The sequence below is a fragment of the Herpailurus yagouaroundi genome, unplaced genomic scaffold (genome assembly GCF_014898765.1).
Source record: "Herpailurus yagouaroundi ecotype Mexico unplaced genomic scaffold, PumYag 100, whole genome shotgun sequence".
Taxonomy (NCBI): Eukaryota; Metazoa; Chordata; class Mammalia; order Carnivora; family Felidae; genus Herpailurus; species Herpailurus yagouaroundi.
The window spans coordinates 59402614-59423098 of NW_024412391.1; the positions used below are offsets into that span (position 1 = coordinate 59402614).

The window sequence follows — 20485 nt, forward strand, 5'->3', positions numbered from 1 at the left end:
ACCAGAGAGCTGCCTATTTGAATAATAAAGACATGAAGAAGAGGAGGGAATTCACTTGTTGGAAATATCCCAGTGAAACTAATGTGATGGTAAAAAGAGACAAATATAAAGGTTTATTACATTCACGAATAGAGAGACATGAAAGTGAATTAATTGGGATGCCTAGTGACTGGAACAATAGCTAAAGGGATACATCTAATGAAAACACCCAGGGGGATTCCTAATATTCACTCAACATTCACATTCTAGACATACACATCATCTCATTTTAGGTAATAGTATTTCTCACCTTTTCTGAAACATAGTCTTTGCTCAACCTAGTTCCTCATGCTACAGCAGTGTATTGTTACGTGTATTTCCATTATGCTCCATCAAAGAGAAAAAAAAATTAAATACAGAGAAATTAAATACTGAGATAAGATCTATTGTTGGGGGGGCAGAATTTTAGGGGGCCACAAACCATTTAATTATCAAAGACATTTTTGCTTTCCTAGGAACCATTTTGCCCTATTGAGAATGTCTGGGATAGCAATTCGATGCCTGCTTCTCCATGATATACCTGCTATTACTTCCAAACTGTAGAAGGTTGTGGCTAAATAACAAGTGCTCAGGAAAAGCATGTGGACAGGCAGCAGAGCAATTCATTGGTGTCTCATTAACTCAGTCTTTGGCAAGTTAGTTCAGATGATCCATTGGTCCTGTGAACTACAAGGCCGTTTGCTCAACTGTACAGGCTGGTCAGAAGAATGGCCAAGAGGTAAGGTTCTAAAGTCAGATGTCCTGGGTGCAAACCTCATCTCCACCACCTATCAGCAATGAGACTCTGGCCAGTCATCTAACCCAGAAGTTCTCAACTGGTGGCAATTTTGTGCTCCCTCCCCCCCAAATATTGACACTGTCTAGAGACATTTCTGATTATCATAACTGGGGGTGGGGGATGGGAAGACTACTGGCATCTAGTTGGTAGAAGCTACCAGTGCTGCTAAATATCCTGTAGTGCACAGGAAAGCCCCCCACAACAAAGAATTATCCAGTTGAAAATGTCAGCTGCCAGGTTGAGAAACTGATTTAACCTTTCGGTTCATTTTTGTCATTGTACCAGACAGCGTACATTCCTTAACAGATATTTCCAACCCATCTCCTTTCTGCCTCCCTGGTAGAGTCTGGAAAAGGTAAATACTACTGTGTCTTGTTGCTAGAGATAGCCTAAAGCACAGTAAGATATAGGTGGAAATTTATTGGGGGCATGAGAAAAGCCTTTGTTTTTCCACTGATATAAGAAAAAGATTAGACTCTTTCACCCCTTTCTTCTTCTTTCTACCTTGAACATGAAAGCAATGTGTAGAGTTCCAGAAGCCATGTTGTTATCATTAGGGAAAGCCAAGAGATTCAAAGAAAGGATGGCCTGCATATTGCCGAGACCACAAATCAATGCCATATAAGCATTCCTGTACTTCTTTTTATATTAGAATATATAACTCCTATTTGTTTAAACATTCTTGATATACTCAAATTTCAGATTGGATTTTATAATAATAGGGTATTTCCATAATTTTGTATTATGGAAAAATATTTATAAATAGCGTAAAATTTGCCATTTTAACAATCTTGTAAGTATGCAATTCAGTAGCATCAATTACATTCCCAATGCTGTGCAACTATTACTATTATTTCCAAAAGTTTTTATTACCCCAAATGGAAATACTACACTCATTAAGCAATAACTGACATCCTTTTCCTCCAGCCCTCCAATGTCCGTGGTAACTTCTAAGGTACTTGCTGCCTCTATGAATTTGCCTATTGTAGATGTTTCATACAAGCAGAATAATAATAATATTTATCCTTTTGTGTCTGGCTAATTTCACTTAGTATAATGTTTTCAAGGTTCATCTACACTGCAGCATGTCTCAGAACTTGACTCCTTTTTAGGGCCAAATAATATTCCATTGTATGTATATGTTGTTTATCCATTCATCTGTTGATGGGCATTTATTTGAGTTGTTTCTACCTCTTGGCAATAGTAGAGTTTTAAAAGGTAAAATAAGATGAATGAGTGAGGTACTCAGAAAAGTGCTTAATATTTAAGACAAATTCAGCAAATGTAAGTTAAAATTATTACTGGTAACATTAAATATCACCTCACCACATTCACCCTGTCAACTGTCTTTTGTTGCAAAGAGGAGTGTAGTAGCAGCATGTGGATGCACTGGCATAAAACTATGATCAGGACCTATTTACAATTCATAGCAAACAGTACTCTCATTGGTCTGTGATTATCTGCAAGTATGATGGGAATTTTCACTTATCCATCCATCCTTCCATCCATAGCCATCCTTCCACAATTCAGATTATGTTCAGCACCTCAAGTGGAGAAATAATATATTTCAAACCTAGGCTGAAATAACACATGATTAAATTGTTGCGAATAACAAAAAAAAAAAAAGGTGCTTAATAAATGTTTCTGACGATTATGAAATAGTTCTGCAATCAATCATAAGCTTCAAAAATTTCTCTAGGACTAGGCTGTGTTACCAGTGAACCAGATACATGCCTTATGAAATCCCCATCCTGATAAGTACTTTTAAAACCGATTCGTAAATATCATTGAGTTTTATCCTTTGCACCTCAGGTTTTATTCACAAAGGTACAAAACAAAAGCTCCATCGAGTAACTGTCATGGCAGTACCAGGAAAAGTGCCATTTTCTAAGTAGGAAAAACAAACTCCTCCTTCCAAGTAACAGGGATAAGTATAGAGGTAAAAGGTCTTCCACAGCAGAGGAGTACAGCAGGTCAACTTTTTAGCTGGTGGGAGATATATTTTGGAGAAGATCTGGTGTGGGGAAGGTGTGTATACTGAAGAACACATTAAAACAGAGAGTAGGAAAGAGGAGGAAAGGGTAATAAATCGCCGGTGACTGTGGTGACAGCATATCTTACTCTGATGTTGAAGATCTTTGAGACAAGTGTGGATGGTCATTCATTTAAGATCAACAATGGGAATCATGTTTGGAAGTCAGGTATTTATGGAGCACCTGCTGTGTGGAACGTGTTTTATGATAAATAATTATCAGCTTACCCTGATATATCTTACAATTTTGGCAAGTCAAGGTTCACCAATCTACCCACAGTCTCTTCAGAAAACAAGTGGAGGAACCCATGAGAAAATCACAATACCATGGGGGTTCTGGGGTTCTGAGATGGTATATGAACGCCACACTTGGGAAATATTCATGAGGGAGCTAGAAATTTAGCTGTACTGAGAAGTGGATAGAACGTGTGTAGGCAGAACAGAAAAGTGAAAGAAAGAGAAATAGCATCAGTAGAGGAGTGTCATGGCACTAGAAAGGAGGCAGAAGGCTGAGCAGGCACTAGAGAGGTTGGCCTGACTGGATGCTCATGGGAAATAAGGTTTAATAGCAAGAGTGGTGCCAGGAATGACACAACTACTAAGTAGCTCATTATTTCCAGGCTGGTCACAGGAGAATATGGCTCCATTTCTAGGTGCTAGAGGTTCTCATTCTGTTCTACCTCTCCCCGCCCATTCTTTTAATTTCTTGTGTTTCAGAGCACATGCTCTAGGCAAGGTGAATTTGTATTAAGTTTTCAAAAAAAAAAAAAAAAAAACAAATAGCTCTGTAAAAAATTTTCTTGGGTTCCTCTGAATAACCACCACAGGCCCTCCTGGTCACCTCTTAACAAGATTTTTATTTAAATTGGTTCACTCACCTGGCATTTTAGGATAGTCAAGCCTGTCTTTGGTGATCAACTGATACTGTTACTGCTACCTGCTATTTTATACTCTGGAATCAGAGGTGGTAAGGACAGAGCCCTTGTCTTTTGTATTTTGTACTTTGTCGAGCACTGGATACATTTCTGGCATTTTGTACTTAACAAGCATAACAAAGCACACCCAGGCCTAAGGATATCGCATCTGCTGTCCTCAGGCACAATAAAAGCCACAAGCCCAGTGGTCTCCGACCTGCAGGGTAGTGATAGATTGCACTGGGAAATGAGGCTCTTATCACAATCAACATGAAAAAAAGAAATAATGCCTCAAGTGTATCTCCAGGAACACTAGAAAAGCCTGAATGGAAATAGCCCACACCCAGGAGACAACTGCTTTGCTTACCAAGGGCTTCATTCCTACAGGCCCTTTCTGATAGATGTATAGTGCCAAATGTAGAAACTCAGGGTCATGTAAAATTATAGGGTGGTGAACCTAAAATGAGTAGAGATAGTTTCAGCAGATAGTTTTCAGTTGGGGTGGGGGAAGAAACTATTGGCCCTTGATACTCATTTAACAAAGTGAGAATAGGAAGGTAATAAAGATTACGAACCTCCTTTTTGAGTTTAGTTCTGGAGACTATTTTTGTGTGTCATCCTTGCGCAGGGCAAGGCTCGTCTTCTCCATATCATTCCAATTTTAGTATATGTGCCGGCAAAGGGAACACTCTGGAGACTAGTTTTGCTAAGAAGCTTGTCTCAGTAAGTATTTTATTCTTGATGAGTTGTTATTTAGACAACAGAAATGCAGAATTTTGTTAACCAGTATAACAGGGATTTATTTTTCTTTCTATAGACTAATTGAACATTTTAATAGACTGACTATTGCTTTCTCCATTTTTTGAAAATGAGGTATATCTGCATCTTTGTATCTATGGGGAAGTTTAGTGACCAAACTGGTTAGAAATTCAACTAATGTGCAATATCATAACTTATTACAGAACTTAAAAAGTTTAATTTATGTAGTAAATGGTCTACCAAATGAATGGGCCAGTTAAAGAATATTTTAGAACCTGCTTTGGCTACATGAAAAATCAACATGATAGTCTTCCTTCTCCAGATAATTATTTGTTTTTCCTCAAAAGTAAAATGAGCTATTCCTCAAGAATGGACCACTATCAAAAGGGTTAATATTTCCAAATCCTTCAGTAAGGTTAGGTTACATGAAAATGTGGCACAGCCCATTAAAATAGCAGGTATTCAGTTTTTATGTTATATGTTTAATTCTACACAAATCCATGATTTAAAAAGAGCCATGTAATTTAATTAGCATTAATCAATGCTGATTTAATAGAAGACAGAAGGAAGTTCCCTCTGTGTGTACATTAAAGAAAACAAAAAAATAAAACCCAAGTTACAATAGAGTCATAGTCACTTATACCCCCAAATTTAAAGACTTAACACTGTCTGAGAGGTTATGATAAACACAAAACAGTTTCATTGTATTGTTACTGATACAGCTAACCAAACAAAAGGTACATTTCTACCTTCCAAAAATTTAAGAAGCTAAATTATTTAGGGCACAAATTTGGGAACATTAAGGAAATATAGCATATTCTAATATGGACATCTAGAAGGTTACCTAAAGGTTTCCAACAGAGACTCAAAGGCAAATTCTAATGTAGATGGAATAAGAATCTCATACATTCCCTCAAACCAGTGGTGATTCAATCATTTGCCCATGGTGTCTGGCATCATGTTAAGCATGAAAGTACAGGTTAGCATCAATTCAGCGTCACAAAGTAGACAAACAGTTACAGCACTGTGGGTTTCGAACATTGACAGAGGAGAAAACAGGATAGTAAAGGCATGTGGAAGGACATCCAGTACAGCTTAGGAGGAATAAGGAAAGGTTTCCCAGAGGAGGTGATACTTGAAGTAAATTTTGATAAATAATTTAGCCGTAGACTGGTTCACTGGAGATTGTTGGAATGGACACAATTCCTGCAGTACCCATAGTACTTTTTTGAATGTCTCTTTCATTGCAGTGTGTGTTTTGTAAGGACAGGTTCATTTTTAAGCCTATTTTCTGAGGTCCGTTGTGCTTTTTCCTGGTGATTTATGCAAGTTGACTACTAATGACTAATGAGAACAATATGAACGCATTGCTGCTGCATAAGTGTGGTGTGGTTTTGCACTTAAAAGAGGTATTCAGATGCTCTCGTTGTAAATGTTCATGAAAAGCCTCTTCTGGAGTAGTCAAACTTCTGTTAGTCTCACCAGTGGTTTTACATCTGCAGAGCATTGAGGGCTGGGGTTACTTGTAAGAGGATTGAAATTACTTCATATCATTATCTTAAATTTTATATTCACTATATTCCCTAAAGTATATCTTAATTAATTATTTATGACCAGGAAAACAAACAGCAAAACGAAAAAGAAGGGAATGTCAGGACATTCCAAGCACAAAGAACAGAATGTAAGGATGGTGAAGGAGGTATGACATGTTCTTACCAGGGAAGAGCACGCAGGATGTGAGTAGGAATATCATGAGATGAGTCTAAAGAGGGACTTGGGGGCCCTTATTTGCTTTAAGTTGCTTCATTTCTATAGAGGATACCAGAGAGCTACTGAGGGTTTTAATCTATCTTTAATCAATTATGCTAATTAAGTTAATTTCGAGAGAGTGTAGGAGGGAAGGGCAGAGAGAGAGAGAGAGAGAGAGAGAGAGAGAGGGAGAGAATCCCAAGCAGGGTCCATGCTGTCAGCACAGAGTCCAATGTGAGGCCTGAACTCATGAACTGTGAGATCACGACCTGAGTTGAAATCAAGGGTCAGATATTTAAGCGACGGAGCCACCTAGGTGCCCTTAAATCTACTTTTTAGTAAGTTCTTTCTGGCTTATATAATGTACAGGATGCAGGAAGATCAGTTAAGACAAATGATGAAGACATAGACTGAAATGGGAGTGGTAGGTATGGAGCAGAGACACATTGAAGAGTCAGGGCTTTACGATATATAATTCACACAAGTTTATCATCATTTGAGTGTGGAGCAGAGTAAGAAGGAAGAATGGATAGACTCCTAGATTTACTGCTTGGGTAGTCCGGGGCCTCACATGATATGTCAGGACTTGGAAACACGAAGGGAGGGGTGGCTGTCAGGACTCCAGCAAAAGAGGTGCAGCTTTCTGCTTCCGTTTGTTATCAGTTGGTAAGAGGGATCTTGACTGAACCAGGTCAGGGTGTGTGTCTGTCCCTTTGGGGTCCAGGAGTGGTAACAAGTATGCTATTTCCCATCATAACCATGTGGAGTGAAGAAGGAATTCCCCACAGCAAACAGGAGCAAGGGGGGAGAGGTGCAAAAGAGTGGAGGGCAAATGGTCTGTGATAGAAGTTGAGAGTAAGAGTCGAGAGATGAATGATTACAAACTGTGTATATAGAGAGAACTTGAGAGGGTTCTGGGTTAGAGATCAGTTTGGGTGTCAGCAGTAGCAGATAGTCATGCATATGACTGTGCAGGATACCAGAGCCAGAAGACAGCCAACATTTTAGGGGTGGAATGAGGAAAAGAAGTCCCCAACAGTATAAGGTGGAGTGGAAGAGATAGAAGAAAAACCAGAAAAGCAAGTGTCACAGCAATCAAGGGTGAAGACAATTCAGAACAGAAGAACTAACCAACAGTAATAACTGCCTGAAAGAAACAGACATAAGGCAGTGGGCAGGTTGGAGATAACTCTGTAAGAAGCAATTCAGTGGAGTTTCTAACTAGGGCTCAGAAACCAGGTTAGAGAGGGTTAGTGAGTAAACAGAAAGTAAGGAAGCGGAGATACAAATATAGACCGCTCAAGAAACTTGACTCCAAATAGATGGAAAAAGAGTTTATAGCTGGAGTTAGAGGGAAAAGATCTAAGCATGCTCATATGACGAGGGAAGAGAATTGGTTGAGTTTTAATGGAAAGGTGTGCTACTGCTCCTAGAAAAATGTCTTTAAACCAAGGTCATTTGAAATACTCAAATGTGCTTGGGAAGGCATATGAAAGATGAAGATATTTTTCAAGGGCAGGTCATATAGGATTAATAAATTCTGGGGCAGAAATACATGCAAACACAATCAAGAACACACAAGAGAAACTTGGCAGCTAGAGAAAACCTCAAATGAGTTAATCCACAGCACCAAAATATACTGTATTGTCTAGAATCAGTTCTTACTCATCATGAGAACATACATAGTCATTATGGGCAGAGGAAAACACAACCTGAAAAACATAGAGAATACCCAAAACAGACAAAGGCACAATTTGTAGAGGCTTGGTAAACTAAGCATTATTTTCAGCTGCATAAACACAGCATGATAATTTGGGGAACTTACTGGGGCCTGAAAAACTATAAAAGTTTTGAAATTTGGTTCCTTTGCTTGGGAAGTCTCATCTATAGATAATTTAATGATTTATTTCATTGGTTCACTCATCCATTCAACAAAGCCTGATCAAGAATTTCTGTGCTAAGCATTAAGTCCGATAGAACATCAGTAAGACAGCATAGATTCTTATGGGAAATGGGGTGGTGGCTGTACCGTGGAAAAGTATATTCTGCTTACCTATTGTTTTTGTAATAGAAAATACAAAGTAGAACCTGCCAAAAATGCTACTAGCTGGTAAAATACATAGCAAACAGGGTGGGAAAAATTGTAAGCATTTCTCCTTAGAAAGCAATTCGATAAGAAGATGAAATCTGAAGATTCCTTCTTCCTCCATTAAATTCAATTACAGACTCTGAAGTAGGTGAAACGAGGAGGAAGCATATATTTTATTATGGAGGTATAGACATGTCCATATTTTTAAATGATGTGGACTGTTGGCTCTTTATAGTTCTCACCAATGTCATCCCCTTCTCTTAATCATCTTCATTTCTACTGCTGCCCATTTCGTTAGGGTCAGGAACCTCAGATACTTACCTGAGGTAGAAATTTCTAGATTTGCCCCACACATAGGAGCTAAGTCTCCTATAAGGGGAAGAAGAGAGCTTGGTGTTACTGTTTTTAAGCTGTGTTCACTGATGGTTGCAGCTGGTGTAGTGTGAAATAGAAAACTAGATATAGTCTGTTCCAGGCTCAAAAACACATATTGATAAACACAAATTCTTGTGAACACCCAAAACAGGGATGAGGGGGGAGACTGTAGGGAGAGGATAAGTATTTAGGTTTTATCTTAGACCAACTGCCTGTTTGCTTTTTGGCATCCATTTATTTCTCTTTGGTCCTGAGAAGCCCTATTCAAATGACTAAGCTGGCAATACCACACACAGCATTTTAGTGAACAGCGTGCCCCATAGGTGTAAGAACTTGGGCTTTGTCGTGTCCTTGTTCTTGAAGAAAAGCTGCTTTTTTGTTAGCCTTCCAAATGTTCCTTGCCATTATGCAGAAATACATTAATTTTGAAACAAAATAAATCATGTACCTTTTGAAAAACAAAATTAAAACTGTACACATAAGCACGCATATATACAATGAAACTGACATTGCCCTGTTCTTTCTTCCCCACGTGTCTCAGAGTTCTAGCCAACACCTGTGGCCACACAAGGGGCAGACTTGGCAGCTGCAGAACCCAGATGTCAGACACTGGATTGGACGTCCCTGGCAGCAGTCCTAAGTGGGAGGCTGTCTCCTTAACTGACCTCTGAAACAGTCTATTGTCTGACTCTCTCTTGGGGCTGGGTAGTAACTGAAAAGCTGTCTGGGGGGCTGGTTCAGACTTAGAGTACTGATGGGTTGTTCTGGATGCAATTATCCTTTGCCTTACCTTTGATTGTAAGGAATTTATTTCCTTGGTATGGGTTAAATCTGGTACTGGGCAAATTCTTGACAAAGAACTGTATTTAGATTTTCTCCAAGGAAAAAATAAGATGCTTTTTGCTTTGATTTTTTTTTTCCCCAACTGAAATTGGATGAGATCAACTTTATGTTTTAGCGCACAGTTCTGGGTGATCAGAAGTAAAAATAAGAGTTTCTTGGGCACCTCCCCTTCAAACGATGACTGAGTTTCCTTCTATTGCTTCTTAAAACTACTTGTTAAAGGTTGAAAATGAAATATTTCTTTCTTTAGAAACTTACGGAGCTGCAAATTTGTTTTTGCAATTACTAAAAAAAAAAGTCATCTATCGTAGAGAAGAGCTCTTTGTATCATGAGTTATCTTGGTTCTTTAGAGAGGAAATGATTACACTGTACTCCTGCCTCTACACCACTTGCTCAAGAATGACATTATGTGTAAGATGCAATCATTATGGGAATGAGCTAGGAAAGGCCAACTCCTGAGGAGGGTTCCACTTACAATGCAACACTGGTAATGCTCCGGGAAAGTCTATTGTGCATACAGTTATAGTCATGGCAAAAGTTAGGAAGAAATAGGTCTGCTGGAAGATGCATTCTGAGGAAATTACAGAATATATTTTGTCCAAGAACAAATGGTATTTGTGTGCGTGTGAAATGTTCCAAAATTTCTTTTATTAACTTTTATAAAAGTGCAACTAGATCATCAGATAAACCCCAACTGAAGGACATTCTACAAAATGTCTACAGAATTCCACAAAAATGTCATGGTCATCGAAAACAAGAAAAGTCTGAGAAACTGTCACAGCCAACAGTAGCCTAAGGAGACGTGACGACTAAATGTAATGTGTTAAATGAAATGCTAGAATGAATGAAAGAACGTGATGGGGAAACTGTGAAATCAGAATAGAGTGTGGACTTGAGTTAAAAGTAAGTACCAAATTGGTTCATTAGTTGTAGCACATGCACTGTCGTAATGTAAGATGTTAACATTGGGAGACACTAAGTGGAAGGCACGTAAGAACACTTCACTATTTTTGTAACTTTTCTGTAAATCTAAAGGGTACCCTAAAATAAAAATTTTATTTAATGATGTTTAACATACTGCTATTTTGACTGTGACAGAGCTCCCACACATCAATCAGCACCTCTCTCTTTTTCACGCACACCTATCCACCAAATCATATGGCATAGTCATTTTCCTGGCACATGATACTTTATCTTTCGGGCCAATGTAATATCAGTGGAATAAGACTTATTTTGAGAGTTTCAGATTTTTCAATAATATTTAGGTCACGCCCTTAGTAGTAGCACACAAATGCTCAAAAGATAATATCCACAAATCTGTATTTCTCAGTGGCTTTAAAAGATGCAACATCCTTCAGCCACCTATCCAATATACTTACATTTCATGTGAATGTTATTAAGGACATAATTAATAAGACAATGTATCGTCTCTGAAATTAACATTTTTTGCTAGGTAACTGAGGGCAATGTTCATTTATTGATCATTTGTTATCATGATAGGTAAGGGAGTAAGGTGTGATATATCACTGTTTTAGAACATGGATGAGATTATTTCTTTGGTATTCCATATTTGTCCGTTAGAATTATAAGATTTCAGGACTATGGGAATATTTCTAATTTATCACTTTACTTTGAGAAAGGGAAAAAAGGTGTTGGTGTCAATGAATGTTTACTTAAACCCACAAAATTATTGCGGATTTCCAGAACTGTTAACAAGAGATGTGCCTTTGTTAACACTTAATGGTACAACTTAAATTTTTTTTAAGGTTTATTTATTTTTGAGAGAGAGAGAGAGAGAGAGAGAGAGAGAGAGAGAGAGAGAGAGTCAGAGCATGCATGGGGGAGGGGCAAAGAGAGACGGAGACAAAGAATCCAGAATCAGAGGCAGGATCCAGGCTCCAAGCTGTCAGCACAGAGCCCGACATGGGGCTCAAACTCACAAACTGTGAGATCACACAAACTGTGGGATCGCACGAACTGCAAGATCTTGACCTAAGCCAAAGTCAGACGCTTAACCAATTGAGCCATCCAGGTGCACCAATGGTACGATATTAAAAGTTCAGGTGAAGGTCGCCTGGGTGGCTCAGTCAGTTAAGTGCCCATCTTCAGCTCAGATCATGATCTCAGGGTTCTTGAGTTCCAGCCCCACATCGGATTCTGTGCTGACAGCTCGGAACCTGGAGCCTGCTTCCATTCTGTTTCCCTCTCTCTCTGCCCCTCCGCCGCTTACACGTGCGCGCTCTCTCTCAAAAATAAACAAACATTAGAAAATAATTTTAAAGTTCAGTTGATAAAAATTTAACCATATTGGGGCGCCTGGGTGGCGCAGTCGGTTAAGCGTCCGACTTCAGCCAGGTCACGATCTCGCGGTCCGTGAGTTCGAGCCCCGCGTCAGGCTCTGGGCTGATGGCTCAGAGCCTGGAGCTTGTTTCCGATTCTGTGTCTCCCTCTCACTCTGCCCCTCCCCCGTTCATGCTCTGTCTCTCTCTGTCCCAAAAATAAATAAACGTTGAAAAAAAAAATTTATAAAAAAAAAAAATTTAACCATATTAAGTTGGTCAGAATTATCTAATTTTGCTTTTAGAAAAAGATGCAAACGACTTTAAAGAAAGCTGGGGAAAAAATACATGCAACTTCCTGAATATATTTTAGGGCTAAAAATAAGATTCAGTCAAATCACTCATATATTCTCTATCTACTGTACTTTCCACTGATGACTTATATTAATGACAATGACCATGATGCTTAATAATAAGAGGAAGAAAAAATGTTCCTTAAGGAATTCTTAACTAAGGAACTGCAGTGAGTCAACCAACATATTTTAGAATTGTTTTATAGTTAGGTATTTAATATGGAAAAAAATAATAGGGCAAGAGGGACCTACAGTAAATGTAGGTAGCTATTTTTTATATTACTTTTTAAGCAGTTCGGTTCATTCGTATTTTGCATTTTGTTAGACTAGTGTGCATGTGTGGTTAGTAATGAGAATTATAGCAGCACTCTTTCTCAGAACACCTATGGTGTCTCAAGCTTTATGCTGCCAAGTATCTGACAAACACCGTCTAAAACTACACAATCCTGCAAGGTGCATACAATTACTATTTAACAAGCAAGAGAACGAAGAGCACCAGAAGTTAGGTAAGTGACCAAGGTCCCACAGCTTGTAAGTAAGGGAGCCATTACAAACTCCATCTGGTTGCCTCAAATGCCCGCACTCTTTCCACCAGAGCATACGGCTTTGTTATAATTGATAATTACGAACACTATTAAAATAAATGTCTATCACTAACCAGGTGAGTTAGGTCATTTAACCCCTCTAGGCTTCAAGTTTCTCTTGGGTAAATGAAGTCAGCTGGCTGATCTCTAATGTTTCTTCCAGCTTTAAAATAGTAACATTGACTTATAGACAGGCTTAAGAAAACTAAAATGTTTTTGTTAAAAAACAAAAGAGGTCATGAACACTAGCCCTTACTCAATTTTGGGATGATGAGGATCTGTCTAGAGCAAGGTATTCATGTGATTTCTTCCAAATCTCTCTAGTCCTAGCGATCTTACCATTTTCAGTGTTACTTCTTAAAATTTATAGGTAAGTGGAAATTTCATACTTTGGCTGCACTGCACAAACTATAAACTTAAATCTTCGCCTCACAAAAGATTTAATAACTTGCATTCAGCTATGAATAATATAAAGAAAACCATTTTTCTCTGGATCTGAGAATAATCAAAATATCAGTTTATTTTAATTCACGTTTATTTAAATATAACAATTATTTTAGACAAATGAAAATACAAGCATATTTATAACATGGTAGACATAAATATAAATGAAATGTATGAGTATTTTAGATAAAATTTAACACATATGAGACCAATTGATGACATACTTAACATTTAGCCTCAAGGTACATTAACATGGATATTGAAAAGGCTGTTTTCACAGAAACTGCTATAAAATGTTCACATTTGTGTTAGTAACATGTCACATTTCCTAGACTGATGTTTTATGAAAACTATGTAAAGATTGAATGTAATCAATCACCTCTCATGGGGTAATGTTTTTTGTAAATGAAGCCTATTTTTGTCAATAGAAATGTTCTTTTAACTTTTAAATAATACGCAATTTTTATCAAGACCATTGTACATTTATTAAACAAACATGCATAACACATTAAAACTTGAATGATTCACGTACCTTTTTGCACAGTGTTTAGTTTTGCTATGGCACTCTATCTTTGTGAAAAATATACTTAAAATTTGGCACAGAATCAATAAATTGTATTGCTTCTAATCAAAACAAATGTGATTTAAATTTTCCATGGCATGGAAAATACTCTGTCACAGTTTACCTCTCCCCTTTACAGTTTACTGACCAATGGCAGTTCTGTACTGTTTTAGTTGGAATAAATAAGGGATAGCCAAGAACTGAAAGTCCTAGTTAGGTGTTTTGCCTACACTCTAATTGGAAATGAATCGATTTTAGTTTTTCTAGCAGTAAAACATTCCCATCTGTATTGTGGCCAAAAAATTTCTAAATAAGGGTGTTATCAGCAATAATATGCATCGTCATGAGATGTTTTTCTTTAGGAGGCAGAGAGGTTGAAAGGAAACGTGGATCTCTTCATAAACTGGGAACATATGTGGTAAGGAGAGCAAATGCCAGCTGAAGCAGAAACAGGGGAAGCTCTCTGGAAAGCTGGTGAGAGCACACACTCCGAAGCTGCAACGAGGCAGAAAACAAAGGCAGGAACCCAGGCACCATTCAAGGTGGTAAGGAGTGCCGTGGGTTGGAGGAAACTGATATGTATCACTCAAAAGAGACAGCATCCAGAGCAGGTACCACATCTGTGTGTCAGCAAACTACCACTGCTTTGTAGGAAAAGTTTTACATTTCCACCCCAGTGTCTAAATCCAGACTGAAGAGATTAAGCTAACTGGCAACATTTTTTTTTTTTTTTCTGAATTCATTCATAAACACTGGAAGAATAAAGGGAGTACCATTAACTCAAACTTCCTCCAAAGCAGACAAAGTCACGCTCCATTCGAAGCACAGACTTCAGAGTCGTGGTAACTAAGAAAAGTGCCAGCTCTTCTAAGACAAACCTGAGGTGTTCTATTTTGAGAGACTGGTTGAAGTCTGATCCTTTCATAGAACCTTGATAGCCTAAGTTTTAAATTTATTATCTGGGGGGAAAGGAGGAAGAACTTTAGTCCCACTCTTATACAAATATCCTTTATTCTAAAAAACAGAGTAATGAACACAATGACATTTTCTTTGCTTTATGATCCTTGCGTTTCTGGGGACGGTTAAGCAGTGAAATGGCAAAGAACATCAAACGGGTTAAATAAAATAGGCAAAGCTTTGTTGAAAGCTGTTAAGGTGCAAATAGACATAAAGATTACAAATCACAGAGCACTGAATTTTCAAGAGTGAAATCATACCAAAACCGTGATAAATTTTCGCTGACATCATAGGAGAGTAAGTGGTCTGGAAGGTCACTGATGCTGCCCTGCACAGCCAGCACGTGTGGGGCCAAGGTGAAGGGTACGTCGTTGAGGAGTTCAGCCATTAATGAGTTGTTTTCCAAAGTCTGGCCTGCCTTATTTTCCACCTCGGGGCCTGCTACAGTCACACTGGATGAGTTTTCTTTGCCAGTCTAAAAATACATATATATTTAAGTCATTTAGACCTTGTGGACTTTGAGGTTTAGAAATGGTAAATGTGGCATTAATATATCAAAATGATTGAGAAATGTGGAATATAGAAATATTCCCAGGTTGGAATGCTACTATTTACTTACTTGAGAAATACATCCACCTAAATCTCTACTAGGCTTTAAAATGAATCCTAAACCCTTCTCTGACTCAGGCTGACCACTCAGGGCCCCCTAAATACAAGCCTGCATTCTTGATATTTCCCTAGCCCAGATAAGGTCTACAAAGTCTGGCTCACAAATCTGATGTAAGCTTCCAGGCTTTACAGAACTCCCAGGTTCCCTGTGAAATCGTAGATGAACATAGTCCAAAGTGGCCCTGCCTGCTTCAGAGAGAATATGGGGCAAACTGACTAGGATATTATTTGGCATTTCATGTTTGTGTTCTTGCTAGTGGCTATTTCCTATGCATATGTCTTATCTCCAACTAGACTCTTAGGGTACTTGAGAGCAAGCTATCATTTGACATTTCTTTGTATTCTTCACCTAGCATATATTACCTTGGGTACTCTGTATGGATGCATGTATCCTCCACCTTCTATTCCCTAAGATAAACTTGAGCATTTACCTCCCCTGTGTACCCCAAGTGTTGACTGATTGCCCGACTTTCGCTGGAACTAGCATGTTATGTTACACAAGCTGATGTATCTTGTTCAATTTCTTTAAGATTGGTAGACCTTGCATATAGTACTTTACCAAAAGATGTGCACTAGGGTGTTCATAGCACTCTACGCAAGCCCCGTACTGGGAACTACCTAAGTATCTATCCACAGGAGATTGAGTAAAAAGTTGTAAGTATGTTTACAAAAATGAGAACGAATGGCCTGCTGCTCCAAGTGGCTAAAACCTAGCTTAAGCCAGGTCAGGAAAAACTTTACTCACCACCTGCTCCAGTCAGTCCCCACCTGGGGGATAAAACTCCAGAGTCTTAACAAAGGCCTACAAGGCCCTTCCTGATCTGGCCCCAGTACCTCTCTGACAGTTTCTCCAGCTAGTCTGTCCTGGCTCCCTCTTCTCCAATCCCTCTGCCCCAAAGATTCTTCTCCCAGACCCACCGGGGCTCCTTCTCCCATGTCCTTCTCAGGGAGGCCTTTCCTGCCCACCTTATTTTAACTGTCTCCTGGCCCTCACTCCCCCCACTCCAGCATTCCATCTCCCTCTCCTGCTTTTTCCTCTCCTTAGCCCTCAGTACCTTGTTACATGGTGTATAATTTATTCTAGTATCACCCCTTAGAAGCTTAGGGAGTTTTTATTTCCCATGTTCACTGCTGTATCCCCAGTGCCCAGATCAGTGCGCAGTGCTCAGTATTTGTTGAGTGGATGAAAGCAGACAAGATTTTTGCCTGCGTGAGGCTTATATCATAATAGTGGCAAGTGCTGATAAATTCCTTCTGAGTAGAGGAGGATGGTTTTCTGTGTAAGAAATAACAGTTTTGTGAAACTTGTTATTGAAGTGGAAAAGACATACAGAAAAGGGTGCATCATAAGTATTGAGCTTGCTCAGTTTTAACCAACCAAATACCTGTGAGCAACCAGCACCCAAAGCAATAAACAGAAATGACCAGCTTCTCCAGAGGCCCTCGAGGTGCTCTCTTTCAGTCACAACCAACTCCCTGCCCCTGTCACCATCCTGATTTCTAATAGCACAGGTTGGTATTACCTGTATTTTACATGAAGTCACCATACAGTATGAACTCTTGTTTCTGGCTTCTTTCACTTAATATTTTATGTATGAAATCCATCCATATTGTGGCATGTAGATGTTACAAAAATTTTGAAGAACATATTGTTGCAGAAGAGATGTATTCTTACTGATGTCAAAAGAACTGCTTTGGTTGCTGTATTGACTATAGCTAATGGTGGGTGTGGGGGGTCCTGTGGCCAGGGAAGGAAGCAGGAAGACCAGCTGGGCTTGTGGGTCTGGTGGTGATACTAAGGGTGAGACAGAATGGCTGGAATGTGGATAGACCAAGGAGAAAGCCAATAGGATTTGCTGATGGAATGGATGTGGGGTATGAGAGCAAGAGCAGGATCAAGGATGAAGCCAAGGTTCGTGGCTTGAGCAATAAGGATGGAGTCTCCATTTACAGGGATGGGAAAGGGTGTCATGAGGGAGCAGGCAAGGCAGGAAGATCAGGAGTTGTTCTGGATGTTCCACGTGCCTAACAGACATCCAGGTGGAGCTGTTAGTAGGTACAGGGATCTCATAGGAGTCTGGAGCTGGAGGAGATCTTGAGAAGAAAGTCTGCTTGGTGTTGTGTTTAAAAGACAACAGGAGGAAGGCAAGTGAGGACAAATAGAACAGACAGCATTTCTAGACATTATACTGCAAATGGGAAAAGAGATATGTGCCGGTTGCTGGAAGGGGATGTGGGGTCAAGAGAGGCTTCTCCCAATTTTTCTTTTGCTTTATGAATTGAGAGAAATGATGGTAGTGATATGCTAATGAGAAGCTCTAGAAAGGAAAACTCCATGGAGATTCTGTAAGAGAGGAACTACTCTCTTCACAAGGCATGCCCAACACAGAACAGAGACCCTCAAGAAATCTGTTAGTAAATGACTTTGAATTAACCAAACACATCCCTAGCAAGAGTTGTCTTATGACATCATAAATAAAACACCAGAGCACTTTCTTAGGATTGCAGCTAGAACAAGGCAAGTGTGCCCTGCTATGACAAAGCTTATTAGAAAGGTCCATGTATGCGGTGGCCAGAACCTGCCTCCTGAAACCTGACCGAGGCTTAAAGACGAAGGATCCCTGGGTCAGATGAGAGCACAGGTGTCAGTGAGTAATGATGCCACAATTCTAGCCTCTTTAGAAAGTATCACCTATCTATCACTGGTTTCTTCAAGATGACCTACACACAGGGGCTTGCCCTGGAGCAGCACAGCAGAGTGTTGAGAGCACAGATTGTAGAGAGACACTGCCTGGGTGCAAATCCAAGGTCTCCTGCTTATGCCATGGGCAAGTTCTTTAACTTCCATGTGCTCAGTTTCCTTGGCTGTATTTCAAGATCAGTAATAGTACCTATTTCATAGGATTGCTGTGAGGATTAATGAAGTGATGATGTTCCCAGGTAAGTATAATAATGCTTAGCACATGTTAAAGTAAGCAAATAGATAAAAACTTTAGGAATGGCAGATGCCACTTGGCTTTAGATAAGGTCTGGGATCCATCCATCTCTTTTGTTGCTGACATCCACTGGTGGCTCAAATCATCTTACCTTACCCTCCGCTCTTATATCTTGCCTTCCCTCTTAATCTCACATGCAAATGTTTGTTGGATCTATTAGTAGTATCCCATGCTTGAACTTTCTTCTCTTTCTTCCTTGTGTACAGAATGTTCTCCAGTTTCATTAGCCAAATCATCTCCTTTCTCAAACAAAAACATTTTTGAAATCTCACTCTCTCCAATGAGGAGGTACATTACTTGTACCACTTTGCTTGCTTTTTTTTTTTTTAAGGTTTATTCATTTCTCACAGACAGAGAGACAGAGTGTGAGCAGAGGAGGGGCAGAGAGAGAGAGGGAGACACAGAATCCGAAACAGGCTCCAGGCTCCGAGCTGTCAGCACAGAGCCCCATGCAGGGCTTGAGCTCATGACCCGAGCTGAAGTCGGACGCTTAACCGACTGAGCCACCCAGGTGCCCCACTACTTTGCTTTCTAAATACATCCCTTCTCAGGTTTAACTCTCTGGCAGCAATATTTATTTCTTTGTGCAGGCTTTGATTAATCCCCCTTCCTTTCCTTTACAAATCATTCCTATGTGTCAGAGCACAATTCCTTAAGGACAAGACATGGCAAACTGCATCTTGGATAATAAAGGAATTGAGACATGTGATTCCTTGTTCAAGTTCTCCTGATAAAACTGGCATATGCTTCATCCACCTGGACCTCACTTCTCTCTTCTGTAAAATGAGCAGTGAGGGATGAAAAATGAGGAGGAGAAAGATGGAAGCAAGCTGCATATACTGGACATAACCTTTGAGCCAGCTCCATCTGAGCTGTCTAAATGTACTCTCATTTAGGCCCTACCACACCTCTGGGGGTACTGGGGCGGGGGGGGTGGTGTACTACTATTGACCCCACAGTAAAAATAAGAGGACACAGAAGCACACAAAGGTGAAGGAAGTTGTCCCAGGTTACATAGCTAGTCTGTGGTGACATGGAGAACCCAACTCAGTGACCTTTAATGCTCCACATTCTAAGACCCTGCACACCTCAGATGTACTCTGGATAGACTGGCTAGCTGAATGCACAAAGCCTTGAAAATTTCGGGGATGGTATTAGAAAATATGACAGGTGCCAACATAGCATATCTTAGCTTAATTTAGAAGGAACGGAGACTCTCATATCTTTTACCATTGGAAAGGACTGAAAAAATCATCAAGGTGACAGATCTTAGACTGAAAGAGGACAGAAAAGCAACTGTAATTTAGGAGGTATTTATCCCTGGAAATAAGTCTACCAGTTGTCTGGATGAACCACAGGGAAACAGGGACAGTGAAACAAGATTGTCAACAAGTTGATTACTGTCAAAATGGAGAGCTAGAAGCTACGTGGGAATGTGCTTTGGTAGTGTTCCTACCTTTGCACATGTTTGAAAACTGTCCAAAATAGAAAAGTCTCCAAAACTTAAAAATTAATTAAAAATTACCATGGAAAAAGTGTTCCACCAAATGCCTCCTAGAAAGATCTGAATTTCAGCTGTGCTGTATGTATGACTCCAACATCTATCTCTTAACAGTTGGCTAGAGTGCAACATTACAGTCTCCAAGGAGGCTGCCTGCCCTTTGGCAGCAGTGTGAGGGCCATGGTGCAGCTGCTGTTGGCATGCTGAGAGCTGGGAGGGGAGAAACTATAAGGCAAAACGAGAGTAAGTCACAAAGAAAATGTGAGTCAAAATTCAAGGACCCCACACCCGCTACTCTGATCTCTGAGTCTAGCTTGGCAGCCAGTGGAAGCAGAGGTGGGGGCTGAGGGCTGAAACAGGTGCATGAGTTCCCCGGCAAAAAAGCAGCCCTCTCTCTTAGACACAAAGTCTTTCAATTTTTTTCATTTGCATAATAAAATGGGTCTTTAAAGGGAAGAATGAGTATGTTAACCACAATGGAGCGAGAAGAAAAGAATCAATTAACCTTATAGTTAATAGCCAAATTTTTGAAAATTACTTCGAATATTATGTTCATAAGGC

General features: G+C 39.6%; 1 protein-coding gene and 1 non-coding gene across 3 annotated transcripts in view; both read right to left on the minus strand.

The window, feature by feature from the left end:
- Positions 1 to 4345: 4345 nt before the first annotated feature.
- LOC121029002 (U6 spliceosomal RNA) lies at positions 4346 to 4450 on the minus strand. Its single transcript, XR_005789529.1, has one exon. It is a non-coding gene; the product is annotated as a U6 spliceosomal RNA (small nuclear RNA).
- An 8839-nt stretch (positions 4451 to 13289) lies between these two features.
- The window catches only part of UMAD1 (UBAP1-MVB12-associated (UMA) domain containing 1), a 221144-nt gene continuing 213948 nt past the window's right edge, over positions 13290 to 20485 (minus strand). Inside the window, exon 3 of one of the 2 annotated variants that reach the window (XM_040472577.1) lies at positions 13290 to 15233. In XM_040472577.1, coding sequence (XP_040328511.1) covers positions 14976 to 15233 — 258 coding nt within the window. In that variant the 3' untranslated portion in view covers positions 13290 to 14975. The remainder of the gene's footprint in view (positions 15234 to 20485) is intronic. The other variant, XM_040472576.1, reaches the window with a different exon arrangement.